Source organism: Danio rerio, chromosome 8 (genome assembly GCF_052040795.2).
Source record: "Danio rerio strain M-AB ecotype USA chromosome 8, GRCz13ab, whole genome shotgun sequence".
Taxonomy (NCBI): Eukaryota; Metazoa; Chordata; class Actinopteri; order Cypriniformes; family Danionidae; genus Danio; species Danio rerio.
Window position 1 is genome coordinate 2,910,001 of NC_141028.1, and position 24,058 is coordinate 2,934,058.

Below are 24,058 nucleotides of genomic sequence, written 5' to 3' on the forward strand. Positions count from 1 at the left end.
AAATGTAACCAGGAACCAGTTTTCAATGAATCAGCTTATTCAAATGAAATGATTCACACAAAGGAATCGATTTACTGAAATGAATCAACTTTAAGAGTGAATGTAAACAAGCAGAATCCATATCATATAGGTTAAAAGTAAGAACAGATGAAATAAACTAATGTACCATTTAGGGAAATGTAACTGGGAATCAGTTTTCAGTGAAGCAGCACTCTCAAATAAAATAATTCACACAAATGAATTGATTCGCTCAAATGAATCAACTTTAAGAGTGAATGTAAACAAGCAGAATCCGTATCTTATAGTCTAAAAGTAAAAACAGATGAGAGAAACTAATGTACCATTTAGGGAAATGTAACAGAGTCCGTTTACAATGAAGCAGCACTCTTAAATGAAATGATTCACACAAATGAATTGATTCGCTCAAATGAATCAACTTAGAGAACGACTGCAAAAGGACAAGTATAAAACACGTATCTCTTACCCTGCAGGAACGGCTCCTCTGCTGGCCGTCACCGTGATCCGCTGTGTTCCCGGCCGGTTCAGGTTGTTCTGTCCGTTAATAGTGAGCGCGTGATTGGTCGGCAGCGTCACCAATGGGAAGTTCGCTCCATTCATCTCCGCCTTCCCTCCTCCTCCTCCACCCACTGATATGTTGTTATGATTATTATGATGTCCCCTAGCAATGGTTGTCGTGGGCGACCAGAGGGAGGAGCCAGCGAAGGTGTTGCTCTGCCTGACAGTAGAAGTGTTCTGATTGGCTCCGCCCTCCGTTCCGTAAAGTTTCCTCCTCTGCTGTAGAGCCAAAATGGCGTTGGATGCTGCGCGGGTGCTGTGGACTAGAAGACACTGCTGGCAGGTGCATGGCGTGCCCGAATTTGTTCCCACAGGCCAGGATTGTGATTTAGGGATGGATCCGGCGATGAGCGGGTATGCTAGATCCATGCGTCTGCGAATGCGGCGCTTTCGTTGGCTCTGCCTGTTGGTTTGAGACATGCTGTCGAAGTCCACCAGGTAGCTGAAGCCCAGAGAGCTCAAATCCAGCCACGGGTGCTGCTTCTCGTAAGCGTTCTGGATGCTAACGCACAGCTCCATATCATACGGTGTCCAGGACCCGCAGTCGTTCTCCCACTCCCAAACAATGCCCTTGCCTGGGGATGAGGATGGGTCGTAGAAGTTGCGTTGAACTGGACGCATCGTGCCTACAGAAAAGAGAGCGAAATATAATGAGATGCAAACGTCAACAATAGACATCAGATAAAAAGTGTCTGCTGAATTCATTAAAGGAGAGCTTTTTACAAGATGTTAAATAAGTCTCTGATGTCCCCAGGCGCCCCCTGCTGGACTCACTAACACTACCGGCAGCAACCTACTTTCCCATGTGCTCTCCCATCCAGGTACTGACAGGGCTCAGCCCTGCTTAGCTTCAGTGGGCGACCAAGTGAGAGTTGCAGAGAGCTAGCTGCCGGCTATCATCATGCCGGCTATCATCTATGATCATCTATGATGACTGATAGAAAACTGTTCTGTCTATTATATTGAATGGCGATTGGAAACAATGTTTCCCATTCGCCTGTCTCGATCGCAGTATTTGTGAAATAATAAACTCTACCCTGCTGAAAAATCCAGCTTAAACCACCCGAGGATGGTTGGCTGGTTTTAGCTGGTTGAGCAGCCTGGTTTTAGAGGGGTTTCCAGCCATTTCCAGCCTGATCTTAGCTGGTCAGGCTGGAGAGTGACCAGCTAAAACCATCTAAAACCAGTTTGACTATCTTGGTTTAAGTTGGACATAGCTGGTTTTGGCTGGGCTCCCATCCTGGCTAGGCTGGTCAAGCTGGTTTTAGCTGGTCATCTCCCAGCCTGACCAGCTAAAACCAGGCTAAAAATGGCTGGAAACCAGCCTGGATGTGGCCAAAACCCCTCTAAAACCAGCTTGGTTGTCTAGCTAAAACCAGCCAACCATCCTAGGCTGGTTTAAGCTGGATTTTTCAGCAAGGTATTGTTTATTGTTTACAATATTTGTGAACAATATACACAACATTTTTATAAGAGATGGGAAGCAGCTGGAAGGGGATCCGCTGCGTGAAACATGTGCTCAATAAGTTGGCGGTTCATTCCGTTGTGGCGACCCCAGGTTAATAAAGGGACTAAGCCGAAAAGAAAATGAATGAATAAATGAACATACAAAATTTTATTGATGACGAAGTCCAAAAAGACGTTAATAACATTAACATCCGTTGAACCATATTTGGTTTGCCTAGATCAGGGGTGGCCAACCCTGTTCCTGGAGAGCCAACTTCCTGCAGATTTCAGTTGCTAGCCATATCAAACACACCTGAACCAATTCACAGCCATGTCCACAGCCATGTCACCCTGCAGCCCAAGACTTGTTACTCACTGAAGCTAAGCAGGGCTGAGCCTGGTCAGTACCTGGATGGGAGACCACTAGGGAACACTAGATTGCTGTTGGAAGTGGTGTTAGTGAGGCCAGCAGGGGGCGCTCAACCTGTGGTCTGCGTGAGTCCTAATGCCCCAGTAAAAGTGAAGGGGACTCTACACTGTCAGTGGGTGCCGTCTTTCGGATGAGACGTTAAACTGAGGTCCTGACTCTCTGTGGTCATTAAAAATCCCATGGCACTTCTCGTGAAAGAGCAGGGGTGTAACCCCGGTGTCCTGGCCAAAGTCCCTTAATCAGCCCTTACCCATCACGGCCTCCCAATCATCCCCTTCCACTGAATTGGCTCTATCACTGTCTCTCCACTCCACCAATAGCTGGTGTGTGGTGAGCGCACTGGCGCCGTTGTCCTGTGGCTGCCGTCGCATCATCCAAGTGGATGCTGCACACTGGTGGTGGTGTGGAGAGACCCCCCCTCATGATTGTGAAGCGCTTTGGGTGTATGGCCATACACAATAAATGCGCTATATAAATACACATTACATTACATTACAATTAATTAGGACCTGAACAACAAGTGATAATTACAGGGAGGTGTGTTTGATATGGGTTGCAACTGAATCTGCAGGAAGGTGGCTCTCCAGGAACAGGGTTGGCCACCCCTGGCCTAGATCGTGGCTGTCTCTCAATATCAAGTATGCAGAGTTCAGACTTGATTTTGTACTTGGCAAGATGAGAACTTTGAATTGGAACAGTACTTTGGCGACGGTTGATGACGTTTCACAAACACAAGAACACAAGTACAAACATATTGAGAAACAGCCTGTGTGTGCTGGATTGCCTGTGTCACACTATAGACTGTAAAATATATGGACGTAGTATCCGTGACGTCACCCATAGGTTTCTAAAGAGCGCAAAAGAAGCCACAAGTAGTCGCGGCCAACAGTCGCCATTTTGTTCGCGCGTCATCACACCCACGGTGGGATACCAAACAAGGGCAAAGAGGCGGAGAGTGGGCGGAGCTACAGACACCTGCTGGCATTTTGCTTGGACCTGGCTCAGACACACTTTACTTTGCGAGAACGCTTAATACTTTCACTCGTTTGTGTTCTGACCACTTGTGCTTGGCTGTACACTATATCAATAAAGTGTTTAGACTTTTAAAAACACTGCTGTAATACATTGAGCAACTAAACATTGTTCTTATGACGTTTTTCAACAGGAGGAAAAAGCAAATTACTTCTAAACCCTTCAGATATAGTCTGTGTTAGTTAATGTAAGACTATTGATGAAATCCAGCATAACACTGTATGACAACGCTTCAGATGACTGTTCTAGAGCCCACAGCTAATCAATCTGACAGATTCTGGAGTGCATTACAGCTCTAAATATAAATATAAATGATCTTAAATAAAACAAATACATGTATAGAGATGGTATATAAGTATGTAACTTTACTCGCATGGGACACACAGGCCATGTGAATGGTTTGTGAGCACAATTAAGTGCACTCAGCATGCCATGCCATCTAATAATTGTAGGAAACAAGTCCAAAAGGCAGTCGACTGTGTAAAGCCACATAAAACAACACAGAAATACGATAAATATGCCGAGTTCAGTGGCTAATCTGCAGGATTCAGCTGAGGTGACGTGACGGCGACCAGCAAGACCTAGCTGTCACTCAAGTGGCCACGCCCTTAATTATGCAAACTTAATATAACTTAATATAAAGGAAACGGATGAGTTATAAATAAATTCACCCCCTCACAGTTGTCATGAAGGGTAATATTAGCTGTATTAACCAAAATCTTTTTTTGTAGCAGGCTGTAAACACCTTTATTCTGCTGTAAAGTTGGTCATTCTAACAGTGGGCTCAATTGAAATTTGCTCTGTTTTGGAGCCAGGAGCGGCCAGGACTAGCGGAAATTCGCATGAATTGCAGTTTTAGTTACTTCCATATTTGCTTCCTGAGGGAGAGCCGGAGGTTGCCGATTGAGTTCAAGTGATCTTGAAGACACTGATTAGTTTGTTCAGGTGTGTTGGACTAATGTTGGAACAAAACTCTGCAGGGACACCGGCCCTTGAGGATCAAGTTTGCTCATCCCTTGTGTAGGTGAAAATGAAGCTTCGGACGTCACTGATCACATGATTATGGCAAAACAAATCAAGCTCCGGTACGCTGCTTCACTGTGAGATGTATCGTTTTTTTGATACATGCTTTGAAGCCTCTGCGCACAACGTCACATCACTACACTTCACGTTTTTGTCGATTTTAGTACCTTCCCACATAGCAAAATTTCTCTGGCCCAGCTCTGGCCCACACAATCAGATTTTGCTTGGCCCATATACCGCAGTGAATTACGGTACATGACTGGACCAAATCTGGCTTCCAGACAAGGGCCAAATACGGACCATATCTGGGCCAAGTCTCAGCCAAGTTAATAACTCATAACTGGGCCTGAACGGGGCCAGATAGGTTGGTGTGTCACGATTGCAATGAAATTGATAAACCCATGGAGTGATGCGCTTTAGGCACACTATGGGCACGCTTTTTCTCAAAGTGACCTGATTGGTAGAATTTTTATTCTTTACTCAAAAATGATTTTAGTGTATTTTAAATGTGGGTCAAGACTGGCCAAACTCACATGGCCCACTTTCAAATTTTTAATTCTGGGCCAAATACTACGTTTTTCTTCTGGCCCAAATCTTGTGTGTCGCCTTAAAGACGGTGCCACCTCTGCCAAACCCGGGCCATGTTTGGCCCACATGCTGTATGCCAGTGCCGGATGAATGCCTGCTGTGCCAGCTTTATGCCAAATCTGGGCCAGAATTCTTTGCTACTAGGGTTGCCTGTCCCTTTGTCATTTTTTCCATCTTTATTGTTTGACAATAAATGTGTTTTGCTGCACTTGGATCTTTCCCTTGTTTTGTGATACCAGTCGTGACAGTGTGTGCCTGAAACGTCTGTGGTTCTGCAGCTGGATATTACTGGGAAACACCAACTGACCCAGCCGGGACTCAAACCAGCAACATTCTTGCTGTGAGGCGATTGTGCTAACCACTGAGCCACCATGCCACCCAATTTCTTTAAAAATATTTATTCAGAATTAAAAAATGACTAGTATTATAATCAATACTAAAGCATATTATTTATAATAAATATGAAAATGACTTTGTCTGCTCATGGGGATGAAAGAACAGCCACTAATGTACTCTGATGATGAGTTCTGCAGATGTGCAGGAGCAGAGACGTGTTTTCAAGATGACCAGAGACTGCACTGACTTTGCTACAGGCTCAGTGTGACATCCAGCGAGAGCTCGTGCGCAAAGCACACACACACACACACACACACTGAACATATTAACCCAAAATCACGCTGAACGCAAAAATTCACCAGCTTGCGTGCACACATACACACACTCTGAACACAGACGGATATGCACATGCAAACACACACACACACATGCAAACACACACATCCACAGAACACAGTCACATGCAAGCAATACACACGCACACACAAACAAACAGTTGCACATGCAAACACACATACACACAGACACACACACACAGTCACATGCAAACACACGCACGCACACACACATACTGTCACATGCAAACACGTGCACACACATGCAAACACACACACACACACACACGCGCGAACACACACACACACACACACACACGCACACACACGCGCACACACACACATAGACATATGCACATGCAAAAACACAAACACACACACAAAATGCCACATGCATGCAACATACACACACAAACACACACACACACAGAGACAGATATGCACATGCAAACACACACACACACACAGAGAGACAGATATGCACACGCAAACACACACACACACACACAGACAGATATGCACATGCAAACACACACACACACACAGAGAGACAGATATGCACACGCAAACACACACACACACACACACACACACACAGACAGATATGCACACGCAAACACACACACACACACAGAGACAGATATGCACATGCAAACACACACACACACACACACACGCACACACACAGAGACAGATATGCACATGCAAACACACACACACACACACACACACAGAGACAGATATGCACATGCAAACACACACACACACAGAGACAGATATGCACATGCAAACACACACACACACACGCACACACACACACACACACACACAGAGACAGATATGCACATGCAGACACACACACACAGAGACATATATGCACATGCAAACACACACACACACAGAGACATATATGCACATGCAAACACACACACACACACAGAAATGCACATGCAAACACACACACACACACACACACACACACACACAGAGACATATATGCACATGCAAACACACACACAGAAATGCACATGCAAACACACAGACAGACACACACACACACACACACACACACACACAGAGAGACATATATGCACATGCAAACACATGCACATACTAAACATATACATATGCACATGTACTAAATTACTGCACACACACACACACACACACACACACACACACACACACACACACACACAAACACACACACAAACACACACACAAACACACGTGTAAATGCATCGTGACCATACTGTGCAAAAGGAAGTCACTACAACAAAGTGTCCGCTGCCCCCGTGAACGCCCACTGTGTGAGCGTCAGCACCTGTTATACCACTTCACTGAACACACACACACACACACACCCTCACACACATATAATGTACTACAGTAAAGTCAAAGGGTACAGTAGATGCTCTGCAGTGATGCGCAGTGCTTCAGATAAAACCACTGTATTTCATGCGAAAGAAAACCAGAGCACATTCCCACACACACACACACACACACCACAGACGCACGCAGCCGCTTGGTGGAAAACCCCATGATAAACTAGAGCACTACAACACCTCCACTTTCCTCACTCTGTCTGGGGTGAAGCCGTCAATCAAACATTATGGGGGCGGGGCTTCCAATCAAACCCTCTCTGGCTGTTGTTATAATTTCCTTACAGCTTATTGATCCTCCTAGACCAGTCGTAATACACCCACCAAACTAACTCCAAACCTCCAAACTGGTCTGATTCGGGTTTCTATGTCTTTTCCAACTGATCAGACTAACAGTTTTTCAAAAACTGACCCAGAAGATTCGGAAAAGTCCCACTGACTTAACATTGGACCAAACATTGTGACCTCATAACTTTGCACCAGATTGTCAAACAGACTTAAGGGTTGGGCTCATTAAACTCTACCAATCCGCCAATCAGTGATGACCTTTCAACTTACTAGCCACACCCTAGCAACCACTTACAGCACCCTAGCAACTGTCCCATAGACTTTCATAAAAACAAAAACTACCATTGACTTTACATTGGACATATTAACAACATACAAATCCATACTAACAACATACTGACATACCAATCCATACTAGAAACATGCTAACATCATAACAATCCATACTAACAACATACTGACATACCAATCCATACTACAAACATGCTAACATCATAACAATCCATACTAACAACATACTGACATACCAATCCATACTAGAAACATGCTAACATCATAACAATCCATACTAACAACATACTAACAACATACCAATCCATACTAACAACATACTAACAACATACCAATCCATACTAGAAACATACTAACAACATAACAATCCGTACTAACAACATACTAACAACATACCAATCCATACTAGAAACATTTTAACGACATAACAATCCATACTAACAACATACTAACAACATACCAATCCATACTAGAAACATACTAACAACATAACAATCCATACCAACAACATACTAACAACATACCAATCCATACTAGAAACATATTAACGACATAACAATCCATACTAGAAAACATACTAACAACATACCAATCCATACTAGAAACATACTAACAACATACCAATCTATACTAGAAACATACTAACAACATAACAATCCATATTAACAACATACTAACAACATACCAATCCATACTAGAAACATATTAACGACATAACAATCCATACTAACAACATACTAACAACATACCAATCCATACTAGAAACATACTAACAACATAACAATCCATACCAACAACATACTAACAACATACCAATCCATACTAGAAACATACTAACGACATAACAATCCATACTAGAAAACATACTAACAACATACCAATCCATACTAACAACATACCAATCCATACTAGAAACATACTAACAACATACTAATCCATATTAGAAAACATACTAACAACATAACAATCCATACTAACAACATACTAACAACATACCAATCCATACTAGAAACATACTAACAACATACCAATCCATACTAACAACATACTGACATACCAATCCATACTAGAAACATGCTAACAGCATAACAATCCATACTAGAAACGATACTAACAACATAACAATCCATACTAACAACATACTAACAACATACCAATCCATACTAGAAACATACAAACGACATAACAATCCATACTAACAACATACTAACAACATACCAATCCATACTAGAAACATACTAACGACATAACAATCCATACTAGAAAACATACTAACATACCAATCCATACTAACAACATACTAAAAACATACCAATCCATACTAGAAACATACTAACAACATACCAATCCATACTAGAAACATGCTAACAACATACTAATTTATGGTAGAAACATGCTAGCATAATGCTAATTCATACTAGAAAAATGCTAATTTATGTTAGCAACTGTCTAGCAACCACTCAGAACACAATAGCAACCGCCTAGCAATGCCTTAGTATTCAGCAATGCCTTAGCAACCGCCTAGCAACCACTCAGAACACCCTAGCAATTATCTAGCAATGCCTTAGCAACCACCTAGCAACAACTTAGCAGCCACTCAGAACACCGTAGCAACCACCTAGCAACACCTTAGCAACCATCTAGCAACCACTCAGAACACCCTCGCAACCACCGAGCAACACCTTAGCAACCACCTAGCAATGCCATAGCAACCGCCTTTGCAACCACCTAGCAACACTATAGCAACCACTTAGCAACACCTTAGCAACTGTCTAGCAATACCTTAGAAACCACCTAGCAACACCTTAGCAACTGCCTAGCAATGCCTTAACAACATCAAGCAACAACTTAGCAACCACCTAGCAATGCATAAGCAACTGCCTAGCAACCACTCATAACACCCTAGCAACCACCTAGAACACTATAGCAACCGCCTAGCAATGCCTTTGCAATCGCTTAGTAACACCTTAGCAACTGCTTAGCAACCCCTCAGTAACCACCTAGCAACACCTTAACAACCACCTAGCAATGCCTTAGCGACCACTTAGCAATATCCTTAGCAACTGCCAAGCAACACCTTACCACCCACCTAGTAACGCCTTAGCAACCGCCTAGCAATGCCTTAACAACCATCTAGCAATGCTTTAGCAACCGCCTAGCAACCACTCAGAACACCCTAGCAACCACCAAGAACACTATAGCAACCGCCTAGCAACGCTTTAGTAACCACTCAGAACACCATAGCAAGAAACATGCCAATCCATACTAGAAACATGCTCACACCGGTGCTCCGGTTTTCCCCACAGTCCAAACACATGCGCTATAGGGGAATGAATTAACTACATTGGCCGCAGTGTGTGAGTGTGTGTGTGTGTGTGAATGAGTGTGTATGGGTGTTTCCCAGTAAATGAATTATTATATCATATTAAACAATGACTAATCATAAGGCATCACGTCTGTATCTTGCATGCCGTCTGACTGTTGAGATGCTGAACTTCAGGACGGTTCATTACTGCAGCCTCCTCTGTAATATGTTCACGTCTACAGTTTGCACACTGAAGCATTTTAAAACAATTAACCTGTAAAGGTGATGTAGGAGAGCCAAGACACCTCCCTGCGTCTCTCTGTTTGGTCAGCACTTGTCTTGTCTTGACTGCAGGAATGAATAATATCAGCCAGATGCTTTTTGGCAGCAGCTCCCCATGCGGCTGATCCAAAATGGAGTAGCGCACGGCCACAGTTTCCACTTTGCTCATTAGGAATGACAGCCAAAGGTGCTCTTAGAAGGAACTGCAGTCTCAAGGTGAATTTTTATCAGGCAGAACATGACAAATGCTTTAGTTGTACAACTTGTTTTACTGCCTGACGCAAAGTTTGAAGCAGCTAGGAGTTTTATTATGGTGGCTTTAGAAAGCCAACATACTGTTATACTACATAGACTCAATATTCTTCTTCATCTTCTGAGACCTCATAGACTGTTCATACTACAACTACCAAACTGGTCTGACTCGGGTTGCTATATCTTTTCCAACTGATCCAATCTGAAACGGTTTTCCGAAAACTGACTCAGAAAATTCTGAAAAGTCCCATTGACTTAACATTGGACCAAACTCTGTGACCTTATAACTTTGTGCCAGACTGTCATACAGACTTAAGTTTGGGCTTATTTAACTCAGACTACCAATCTTCCAATCACTGATGACCTTTAAACTTTCTAGCCACACCCTAGCAACCATTTACGGCCCCTAAGCAACTTTCCCATAGACTTCCATTGTAAAAAAAACTCCCCTTGACTTTACATTGGACCAAACTCTGTGACCTCATAACTTTGTGCCAGACTGTCATACAGACTTAAGTTTGGGCTCATTTAACTCAGACTACCAATCTGCCAACCACTGATGACCTTTCAACTTTTTAGCCACACCCTAGCAACCATTTACTGCTCCTAAGCAACTTTCCCATAGACTTCCATTGTAAAAAAACTCCCCTTGAATTTACATTGGACCAAACTCTGTGACCTCATAACTTTGTGTCAGACTGTCATACAGACTTAAGTTTGGGCTCATTTAACTCAGACTACCAATCTGCCAACAACTGATGACCTTTTAAATTTTTAGCCACACCCTAGCAACCGCTTACGGCACCTTAGCAACTTTCCCATAGACTTCCATTGTAAAAACTGCAATTGACTTTACATTGGACATACTGACAACATACTAATCATATTAGCAATATGCTAATTCATACAATAAACATACTAGCAACATGCTAATTCATACTATAAACATACTAGCAACATGCTAATTCATACTAAATTCATGTTAAAAACATGCTAGTTTATACTAGAATTATGCTAGCAACATGCTGATTTATGCTAGAAACATGTTAGCATAATGGTAATTCATACTAGAAACATGCTAATTTATGTTAGCAACTGCCTAGCAACCCCTCAAAACACATTAGCAACTGCCTAGCAACACCTTACCAACCGTCACAGCTCTTTTGAGTCACTTTTTAAAAATTGTAAAAAAGTAGCCAAATGAAAGTTAAAAAAACTGCTAAACTTGTTGCTAGGTGCTTTTGTAAAATACAGTTGCTAGGGTAGTATGAAAAGTTGCTAAATCTAGCAACAAAATTGCTAAGTTGGCAACACTGCGCATGTCTCTGTTCTGAATAGAGTGTTTGAAAGTTTCAAAACACACGTCTAGCCAATCAGCAGAGAAGGGCGTGTCTAGAATTATTAAACTGCGATCACACCAAAGAGCTTAGAATCACCAAGAGGCGGCACTCAATAGAGCGTTCCATTGAAACAGAAGCGCCCAGCTGCACTCCCGTGATTCCGCCATTTTGGAGTGAAAGCGATCGGCCGTCCATTATTGTGGTCACGATGACAAGAAGCTGCTTTGCTTTTTATTTATTTATTTAAAAAGCGCATTAAGGCTGAGATACATTCTGAAAGATGACAATACAACACTTACTATCACAGTCATCAGCACTTCAAATAGTTTATTTTACAGACTTATAATATGCTGTTGTTCTATTGGAGTTTTCATTCCAAAAAGGCCGCCGCGCCAACTAGTGGCTGTTTCCCAAATCGCACTAGAGTGTCGCCTCTTGGTGACTCTATGCTCTTTGGTCACACTACAGTTTGAGTATGTGAAATTCTGTCGTACGGCGCTGCAAACAGGGGCGGGGTTAAACAAGATCACTAAAAATTAGAAAAAGCAAGCGATTGGTCTATATATTCCCTGCTGAAAAAAACAGCTTAAACCAGCCTAAGTTGGTTTAGGTTGGCTGGTTTTAGAAGGGTTTTGGCCACTTCCAGGCTGGAAAATGACCAGCTAAAACCAGCTAAAAACCAGCTTGACCAGCTTGGTTTAAGCTGGACATAGCTGGTTTTGGCTGGGCTACCAGCCTGGCTAGGCTGGTCAAGCTGGTTTTAGCTAGTCATCTCCCAGCCTGGTTTTAGTTGGAAACCAGCCTGGAAGTGGCCAAAACCTCTCTAAAACCAGCCTGGTTGACCAGCTAAAACTAGCCAACCAGCCTAGGCTGGTTTAAGCTGTTTTTTTCAGTAGGGATACATTTCTGTCCAGAGAGGTCATGTTTTGATTCTTGATTGTTAAACTTTGCACCACAGTGAACTCTGAAACTTGCCACACAACCTTACGTTTCCGGTCTGACGCATTCGCCTGCATATGAATAGAAGTCTATGAGGAGAAAAGTGCAGTGTGACCGCAGCTTTAGTAGGGATATCAAAAAGGGGCGGAGCTTGTTTTGATGTTTAAAAACTGCGCTAATAATTGTGTCTTTAAAGAGTCACGAAACACCAAAACACATGTTTTGAGCTGTTGACAGTCGTATATGTGTCCCACACTGCTATAAACACTATTAGGACACCTATATCTCACTAAAAAGTGAAAATTGGTTGTTTTTGCATTATTTCGAGCAAATTCGCACTTCCGGTTTGAAACTAATTTTTGAAGCTGCGTCACGGCCATGAGATCTTAGCGTGTATTCCAGCGTGTAGACTGGACGTGTGTACTTAGGAGTACCGTATTACGTCTCTGAGTGTGTTGCATTGATTCATGAGTATTGCTTGGTTTAAACCAATCAGCGCGCTCCATTATGTATGCGCTGCAACTTCATTAATATGCATGCTAGCTTTTTTTAGACTGTACCTGAAACATTGTTCAGACGTCAGAGAGACGTCGTGTTGCCAATAGGAGTGGGAAAAGAAGAAGAATTGTTTGGAGATACGGGTCGTCAGTGTTGCGTTTATAATGTGCTGCATGTGCTGGTTTTGTTTTCATTTTCTCTCTATGAGAGCGCAGCTGGACTCACGTGTGGATCCGTGCACGCGGCAGAAATACGTTTGTACGGAACATTTTTAACTCAAGAGCTTTTCTCATCTGGAAGTGGAGAGATCCGGATTTGCTGCTCGTCTCCTTTAAATAAAGACGCATCTCCAGTATGTGCTGATTGCCCTGTCTACAGATTCGGTAAGTGTGTGCGATCAGCGCCCTTTCTTTGTTCATTCAGGTGGCAAAGTTATGGTTGGTATAGTCAGCAGTACTCTTTCAGTGTTTAAAGACAGACCTTGGTCAAGATGATTTCTAAGTTACTTAGTTTAAGTTAACATCACTACAATATTATGGACTGAAAGATCTGCTGTAAATGCTGCTCTCTGAGTGTAAACACGTGAACACTGTAAGCAAACTATTGCCGACCATTGTGTTTAATTTTCGCCGCATTTTGTGACAGGATAGTCTACACACATAGTCTATACTACATGGCTTTCTGACCTACTGAGCACATCTGAGTTACCCAGAAATGCAGAGGCTTTTTTCTCTTATACGACGTGCGGTATCAAACATTCCACCATCATTAAACACACTTGCTGCGTCCGTAACCACATACTTCAAAGAATTCGAAAATCAGTATGCGAGAAGTACCCGGATGACTTACTACTTCTGGCGAGATTCTGAAGTGCGCATTCCATGCACGCTGCGCTATCCCATAATGCCCTGTGAGAGAATTCATGAATGGAAGTGAGGCGACGCAACTAGGTCACGTGACCATGACTAAATGGCGGATGTAGTACGTCCGAATTCCATTTATACTTTTCACATTCATACTGTATAGAACGTACTTTTCTAACGGCCGAGTAGTACGTTTAAATTCAAATGCAGTACCTACTGAGTAGTAGCCGGTTTCGGAGGCAGCCACTGTCTTTCTCCCCTGCGTGTTTGTTTTTCCTCGGTCAACAGCGGGTGCCCAAATGGAAACTCCCATTTTTATTAAAACCCTTCCCATTTTCCCTCCCCCGACACTCCCACCCAAACAGAGCTAGACACACCCACTTTCCTGACTTTTTCCAAACTAGAGGTGTGAAAACATCCTGCTGAAACGGGGGGGTTCATGGCCCTTTAACTGTTTATGAACTTTTAATTGACTGAATTTGCAGAAAAGGGGAGACTAAACTGTGACATACAGTTGAAGTCAGAATTTTTAGCCTCTCTGTATATTTTGTCCCCAATTTCTGTTTAACCAAGAGATTTCTCAGCACATTTCTAAGCATAATAGTTTTAATAACTCATTTCTAATAACTGATTTCTTTTCTCTTTGACATGATGACAGTAAATAATATTTGACTAGATATTTTTCAGGACACTTCTATACAGCTTAAAGTGACATTAAAAGGCTTAACTAGGTTAATTAGGTCAGGGGTTTTCAAACTGTGGGTCACAGTGAACAAAGGTGAGTTGCGCAACGTCACAAAGCTGCAGCTATATTTACATAGCGGTGAATCAAAACCAGTACGATAGACAGCAATAACTCAAAAGCCTCTTACCCTAAAAAAGTGTTTCCTACAAAAACACAAAGCTGGTTATGTTTCACAGCTGTCTTTTCTATTTTTTCGCTCGACATTACGAGCACTGCTCCGTTTGAGCCCTCGCTATCTATGTTTAGCTGGTAGAGCTCGCGAAGAGCGGAGCTCTCAGTAAGGGACCGTCGGGAAAGTGCTTCTTTTTTTTTCTTTTTTTTCTCCGTCTTGCTTGTTTTATTTTAAACACTACTCATTTTCTCTTAAATGAACACAAACAGTTACTAAAGTAGTCAAATGCTTCATTATAGATCTGTGCATTCTTACATGAACACCTCTGTTATCAAACAAAACACAATGAGAGATTCATTTGCTGCTCTTCACTAAATAACTACAGTAACTTTAATCAATATGCAAATACAATTAAACGTGAAATAGATTTTATAGCTTTATTTAATTTCTGGATAGGCCATTGATTTTAATAGGCTAAACCTTTTATTTTATTGTCAATATTTTCTAATGTTTGCTATGTATTCTATCATTTGAAGCTATTTGTTGTCCCATGTTTTTTACATCCCAACGTTGACAGATTGCTAATCAATGAATAGCTATAGTGCTGTCTGTTAGTTTTAACGTCAGCTAATGTTATGGAAGGGCATAGATGTTATGGAAAACAGTAATAGTAATGTAACTACCCCCATCATTCCTTCCTCAAGCAAATGTGTAAATATTAGATCTATTCAGCGATAACGTTAATTGCATTGGCATATTTATCTGAGGTTTTCCCAGCTTGTAGTAGTCGATCAAAAAGCTATTTAGTTTCTTATGACTATACACTAGCAGTGGAGTTTACTGCGATGTGACGGGGCTTGATCATAATCAAGGGGCTTGATCAAATGTTGATCATATTCTCTTCTGAAAAAAGACGATTTACAGCCAGCATCCCACAAAAAGCACTTTAAGGGCCCTATCATACACCCGGCGCAGTGTGGCGCAAGGCGCGGAGCAATACTTGTTTGCTAGTTTCAGCTTGGCACAAGAGTGGTTTTGAGGCGTTGCGCTACGCTGCTTAAATAGCAAATGCATTAGTGCTCATATGTGCGCTCATAGGCGTTCTGGTCTAAAAAGGAAGGTGTTCTGAGGTGGACCGCTGGCGCGTTGCTATTTTGAGAAACTATAATAGATTTTTCATTAGACCAAAACAAACCCGGTCTAAACTCCAGCGCAGAGTTGCTCCTCGCTTACGCACTGCTTAATACACACAAGAGAGCAATAGGCAAATATCTTTACATATGAAAAAATGTAAATATTAAGGATATATATAGGATATAATAAGAATAGATATAGGATATAAATATAAAGGATTAAAATATTGCAAAACATATTATTTTCTAGCCTATATAAATATGAAAAATCACTGCTTTTATGTCTTCTTCATCTCGGGAGGCTTTTTCAGTTCATTCATAACAATTTGCTTTTGTATAATGTTATTATTATTAGCAGTATTATTTATTATATCCATATTTATATTTGTTTTATTATAAACAAGCTTAGATTTGCCCACCTGTCAGGTTTTAGACTATATGGTGCACAGCATGTGTTTTAGGATATAACTCAGGTTTTTGAGCACACTTAGTTATTATTATTGTTCATTTATTCGTTTGCTGGAAATTAAAACTGAATTTAGAAATAAATTTGAAACAAATATTTGTGCTTAACAAACAAAAGTATTTATTTATAGACTAATTGATGTCTGTGCGTAAAGGTTTCCCTATCCAAGAGCGAAAGTGAAAGTAGATCCATTATCTCTCATTCTCACACAGTAGATGCTCTGTTTAACTGTTTTCTTTTAAAAAAAGCTCTTAACTGTTAACTGTTTGCTAGTGAAATGCTCAGTTTTTCCACTTAGACTTACTTTGCGTCCTGTAAATAGCGAATGCGCTCTTGGCGTGACGCAGCTGGCTCTTAAAGGGAATGGGAGATGAGACTCTGATTGGTTTATTCTCAAAACACACCTATAACTCATTAAGAAAATAAGCTCAACACTTTTAGATCATGCGCCACGGCGCAAAGCGGATTTTCCCGTCCGTAAATTAGCAAAAATGCGTTCTGACACGCCCTGAAAGCGTTTGCGCCCTGCATTTTGCGCTCTGCGCATGGACCGTCAAAATAGAGCCCTAAGCCTCATTTTGAGCAGATCAAATCACAAAATCCAAAAAGCCGCACACCATATATTTTTGACTGCTTTGAATGGATACATTTTTTTACCCATTTTTCCATATTAAAATATTATGGTGGGTCTTGAGATTGAATTACTTGCTTAGGTGGGTGCCGGAATAAAAAAGTTTGGGAATCCCTGAATTAGGTTAAAGTTATGGTAATTAGGCAAGTCATTGTATAACAGTGGTTTGTTCTGTAAACAATTCAAAATAAAAATTGCTTAAGGGGGTTAATAATATTGACCTTAAAATAAGTTTAGAAAAATTAAAAACTGCTTTTATTCTGGCAGAAGTAAAACAAATAAGACTTTCTCCATAGGAAAAAATATTATAGGAAATACTTTGAAAATTTCCTGAATCTGTTCAACATTGTTTGTGAAATATTTGACAAAGAAATAAATGTGCATTGACAAACTCATAGGGCTCATTGTAAATGACTTGAGTCCCAGTTATCTATGTTCTAGAGAAAAGTCTTACACAACAATCCTGTATTCAAAGAACACATTCACACATCTGTGACCACACACACCACACGCACACAAGCACTTCAGTTCACAACATCAGCTCTGATAAGTTTCTCACGCTAAAAACAGAGCTGTGAAAATCGTAAGATGTCAAAGGTCTGTCGCTTGGGGAACCTGAAACATCACAGACAAACACACTCGATCAATCGCAGGAAAATCACATCATCTGGTCTGACCCCTGGAGATTCACATTCTGCCTGATGAACTCCCTGACCAGGGCAGAATGTTAAAGAGTACAGACACTTGCTGCTTTGGCACTGAGCTGAATTAAAGTATGAAATCAAAACCAACCATGCTGACTTTGTTAGCTCACATTGCCAGTTTTGTGGTGAACAATTAATCTGCGCATGTCATTAAAAGGAAAGAAAATGTTGTTTGCCCTTGTAATCTAAAATAAAATCAGAAAATGCACTTCCTGTTTGTTGTCAGCTAAATTATCAGATTATGGGCTCTATCATACATCCGGCGCAATGAGGCGCAAGGTGTTTATGCCACAATTTGTTGTTATTTTCAGACCAGCACAACAGTAATGCTCATGTTTTGCTCCACGTTGTTTAAATAGAAAATCCATTTGCGCCACTTTGTGGACTCATGGGTGTGCTAGTCTATAAAGGAGGTGTGTTAAGGCGCATTGTTGGTGTGTTGCTGTTTTAAGGAGCTGAAATGCCGTGCCATTGACCAACTAAAAGCTGCTTTAAAGTACAGCAGAGCACGTTAGTTATGGACATATGCAGGTCTAAAGACTTACACATTGCTGAATACATGCAGGATGCGCAGCAATACACAAATATCCTTACAGATGAAAACAATCAAAGGATTAAAATGATATAATAATTATTACTTTCTACATGAATAATAACCCCACTGCCTCTATGCCTTCTTCATCTCAGGGGGCGTTTTCAGTTATTCATGACGACCTGCATCTGTAAAATGTTATTATTATTAGTAGTATCATTCATATTTATATTTGTTTTAATATAAACTAGTGTAGATTTGTCCACCTGTGGGGTTTTGGAGACGTTGCATCATCATATGGGCAACCCAAGCTCATTCTGAAAACGTAGTCCCGTGGACGTTTCTGGAGACAGCGGAATACGTCCCGGGAGGTACGTACAGCTGCATTTATTTTTTTCAAGCGAACGCTGCGGAGCGGTGTGACGCCGTTCCCTTTCGCGCTTGCCGGCCGACCGCTTGCCTCCTTGTGGAGGGCTTTCCCGCTGCAACCCATTTGTCCACACAGCTCACCGTGTAACGTCGGCAGGCTCGAGATGCACAGAGGAGGAGTTGACCACGGCGATCGATCGGTTTCGAGTCCGGGAAAGAGCAGTTCCAGCAATCAGGTAAGACAAAAACAGAAGCCCAAAAATTAAGTGAACGAGTTTCACGACAGGGTGAGAATGCGGTGAAATCCGGAAACGGAAGCGGTAGAAAAAAAAAATCAGGGCTTTTCTTTTTTTGGACGGCTTTTGTAAACTGTTGCTCGGGTTTAGGGGAAGCGAGCGGGCGGGCGGGTCGATCGGTAAAATTGGTTGGGTTCAGGGAAAGAGGAGGGCGGTCAGCCGATTGGCCGGTCGCGCAGTCAATCATCCGGTCAGTCGGACAGTGGCCTCTGGCGGGTTGACTCGAGAACAGCGCGGGCGCGAACCGCACTCAGAAGTTCAAGATGAGAAAAATCACGGCCTCTCGAGAACTCGCAAAAACAAAAACTGCAGCCGTACGTACCCGCCGGGACGTATTCCGCGGTCTCCAGAAATGTCCGCGGGACTACGTTTCCACAATGAGCCCGGGTTGCATATGGGGCGTAAGAACAGGACGTGTGTTTGGATATAACTCCGTTTCCTGACCACACTTCATCATTATTGTTCATTTATTCCTTTACTGGAGATTAGTACTGAATTTAGAAATAGTTTTCTATTTAATATATAATATTTTTCTATTTTTTAATGAATATTAATGAATAGTTAAAACCATTCCTGAGCGCTGCGTTTCGCGTTTTAAGTGCAGAGATGCATTCTGCGTGAATGTCTCCCAAATCCGCGCATGGGGTGAACATTTTCCAGTAAAAACTGGTCGCACACAACAATTTCATGCACTCGCACAAATGCTCCCAAATGTATTTTGAGGTCACATATGCGACCAAAATTGTCGCAATTTTGAGCCCTGCATTACTATAAATATGTTTTTGTTTCTGTGATATACTGTTTTATTCTATTTTAATGTGTTTGCCAAGAAATATCCAATAATTATTATATTTAATTACCACCAATTGAATAATTGACAAATCCTGCCGACCAGCTGCCTCTCAGCCAATCACATTTTACATAACCTAATTAATATTCATGAAGTATGGTTAGCTGGCCAATCAGGAGGCTCTCAGGCTGTTCCATTCAAACTGAAGTCCATTTATTCATTTTCCTTTGGCTTAGTCACTTATTTATCTCCACAGCGGAATGAACCACTAACTCTTCCAGAATATGTTTTACACAGCGGATGCCATTCCAGCAGCAACCCAGCACTAGTAAACACCCATACACACTCATTCACTACGGCTAATTCAGTTAATCAATTTCCCTATAGTGCATGTGTTTGGACTGTGGAGGAAACCGGAGCACCTGGAGGAAACACAACACAGGGAGAACATGCAAACTCCACACAGAAATGCCAACTGGCCCAGCCGGTTCTCGAACCAGTAACCTTCTTGCTGTGAGGCCACAGTGCTAACCACTGAGTCACTGTGTCGCCCTCATTACATTACATTCACGTTAGATTTCTTCAGATTTGATCAAACCATGACCTCGGCTTTTTAGCCACAAACATATTACCCATCCTTCATTGAAAACTGCATAGTCAACAGATGCACCCTTAAACACAATGCAGTATACAGTATCTCTGTGTGCTGTAAAGAACACATTTCACAGCCATTCAAGTGAGCGCAACAAACGATTGCAGTGTCACTTTTCATATCCGTGTAAGACGTGTAAAAGAAGACGTCTTACCGCTCTGCAGAAAACCACAGACTCTCTCTCTGGAGACAAACAGATCAATTCAGTCTGGCCAGAGATCAAAACCCCATTCAAACACACACAATCACATCATGACACACTGTCTAGGCACTGCCGTTCATCACACACCCTCACACACACGCAGCAGACGCTCAATCTGAGCCTCGCTCTAGTCATTCCTGATCAGCGATGTGAAGAAAACTCCTTTAATTTCTGTTCTGAATGATTCCTCCAAGCATGTGTTGTATCTTAAAGGGGCAGTTCACCCAAAAATTTGAATTCTGTCATCAGTCTCTCACCCTTCATTTGTCACAAACCTGCTTGAGTTTCTTTCTTCTGTTGAACACAAAAGAAGATATTTTTAAGAATGTTAGAGTGTAATGATCACCGGCAGTGCCGTCTTTGCAGGCTGCTGGTCAACACTCCCTATCATTCACTCAACTACACATCTGCCACTGAACTGAACTACGAATCCCATCATGCACTGCACTCACACACCAGTTCCAGGTCACCCTTGATTGAACACACATGCTAAAGCTGATCAGGAATAATCAGATGGACTATATACTCTAAGCGGCGCCTGGTCCCTAATGAACATACAATTAAGAATATCGGACCCAAGTAAATTGCTAAAATAAACTGCTAAAAAACATAAAAGGCAAATTTAGAATAATTAAAAATGCAGTCAGATTAAACTACGCGCAAAGTCAGAAGTGAAATTAGTCAATAAATATTAATGATGTAAAATAACTTTAGAATTCCTTCGACTACGACACTGGATTCTGTCATTGGGCTGGAGGGTGGAATCAGGGCCGGCGCATCCATAGAGGCGACCTAGGCGGCCGCCTAGGGCTGCAATACAGAGAGGACGGCGTCCGCAACCCCTCCCTTACCACCTGAGTCCTCAGTTATATCCGCGGCCCCTCCCTCACCACCTGCGTCCTTAAGATATATTCACGCATAGGCGACAGAATAGAGAGGGCAGCGTCAGCGACACCTCCATCAGCAACCGCGTGTCCTCAGTTATATCTGCGCATAGGGCGGCAGAATAAAGGTCCGCGACAACCGCACGTCCTTAGTTATATCCGCGTGTAGGGCGGCAGAATAGAGAGGGTGGTGTCCGCGACACCTCCCTTCCTCAGCACCCGCGCGTCCTCAGTTATATCCTTGCATAGGGTGGCAGAATAGAGGTCTGCGACACCTCACTTCATTTTCATAACCGTTCACTTTCGTTTTAACATTGGGGTTGAGGGCACGTGATCGTCGTCTGCCTAGAGCGGCAGTTCAGCTTGCTCCGGCCCTGGGTGGAATCACACACACACACACACACACACACACACACACACACACACACACACACACACACTCACACACACACACATACAGCTGAAAACACTCACTTTCTCAAACACGTTGCTGAGTCTTGTTTACCCCGTGTAGCATTACAAAGTGTTTTTCCTTGTTTGTCTTGCCGTGTTTTGATCATTCTCTTGTTTACTGTTTTGATTATGTACCCGCATATTGACTACATATTTTGGATTAACTTTATGCTCCTGCTTTTGACCATTGCCTGCACAGCTTCTCTTTAACCAGTTAAACCCCGCGACTGTAATGACGACTCAGAGGGATGTGGATCCATTTGCGAGCTTTATTGAAAACACAGTTATGGAAACACAGAGAGCAGAAAATCCAAGGACAAGCAGCAATAACTCAGAAACGGTAGTACAGGCTTTGGTCAGGGCAGGCAGCTTACAGTTCAATACAATGAGACAGGCTTTGGTCAGGGCAGGCAGCTTACGGTCAGGAATGATAATACAGGCGTTGGTCAGGGCAGGAAGCAAACAATCAGAAATCGGGCAGGAAGGCAATCGGCAACAGAAAGGCAGTCAGAAATAGTAGGAACGCTCAGAAATGTTTGGTAGCAAAACAAGACTTCGCACTGAGTCCTTGAACTGAGCTGGTATTCAAGCACCCTGCTAATAGACATCAGGTGCAGCGCAATCAGAGTCAGACATGTGGCTAATGTTCAGGAGATGAGGGCCTCTGCTGATTGGTGAGGGGATATGCTGGGACCGAACCGGTGACAGCAACTTCCGCCTGGATTTTGCCTACCAAAATCTAAAAGCTTCCCAAATGCACATGCAGAGGTGTAAATGCAAAAATGTGGTATCATTTTAAAGAAAACCCTTTGAATTTTCATAAAGCACTAATGAAAGTGTTTAAAATATCAGAATATGTTGTCTGTGTTATAATAAACACCTTAAAAAAGAGGCGCTTTTTGTATTTTTTTTTTATAAACTCAAATGTGAAAGTGTACCTTTTAGGTTCTGTGAGGTCTAGCGTGCTGTAATTAATGTTGGTTGTTCCTGCACATGTCTGTAATCATAGGAAAAAAGAAAAATGTCTCTACCATAATCTATGCAGAAGTTATTGTATTCCAGCTGATAAGAGGTGCTGTACAAGCCACAGGGAGCGATCATTGTTTACATATTTTACTATTCTTGTGTTTGATCAAACATAATTCACTGTGTTTGGAGCACGTCAGACATATAAAACGATTACTAATGCACATCACCTTAAAAACAGAGGAGAATGGCCCTGAAGCGCACAGCATAAGGTAAGAGATGACCGCTGTCTGTGCTATCTGAGGCTGCTTAGTGATCATAAATGTATTGTTTTCACTTCTGCGCTATGGAAACGCCGCAATTCGCAACTGTTTGATATGTGAATATATTTCAGTAAAAATAATGCTAGAACCGTATGAGCACCGGCAAGAGCTTTCATTTGAGATATAAAATGTGCATGTGTCATATATGAACAATATTAAAATGAACCAATGTTCAATACCGAACTCAGGTAACCAGAATACTGAGTATTTAAGTTTAAATAACTTTTGTACAGTAGAATAAAAACCAAAGTGATGCATATGTGCATAAAATATAGATTCTACACTTTCAAACGACACCACTTACAGGGGTCTGGTGCAACGCTAGCCCTTTAAATCTTAAAGCGAAATTCAAAGACGTCACGGACACGGTTAAAAAACTAGTTAAAAAACTTTAAAAAAAACTGTTCACACTTTCACACAGCTTGTTTGGCGTGCTGTCCCAGGAGAGAGCCCTGAGCTTATAAGATCCTCGAGCCCTGGGCTCCCTCCCGTCGCAAGGCGAGGGGGAGTTTGAGCTCAGGTAGATCTCGATGACTCCCCCTCTTGCTTATTGTAGCTAAGTGTCAGATATGGATGCTGAAGGTGTACTCAGAG

At 42.1% G+C, this 24,058-nt stretch overlaps 1 protein-coding gene across 3 annotated transcripts in view; it reads right to left on the bottom strand.

Annotated features, from left to right (window-relative positions):
* The window catches only part of dtx1 (deltex 1, E3 ubiquitin ligase), a 96,561-nt gene that overhangs the window by 48,924 nt on the left and 23,579 nt on the right, over window positions 1-24,058 (bottom strand). For all 3 annotated transcript variants that reach the window (XR_015496803.1, XM_087262707.1, NM_001318952.2), the window contains 1 exon segment: window positions 485-1,202. Coding sequence is in view for 2 of the 3 variants with exons in the window: in XM_087262707.1 (XP_087118833.1) it covers window positions 485-1,202 (718 nt within the window). In the remaining variant the exon portion in view is untranslated.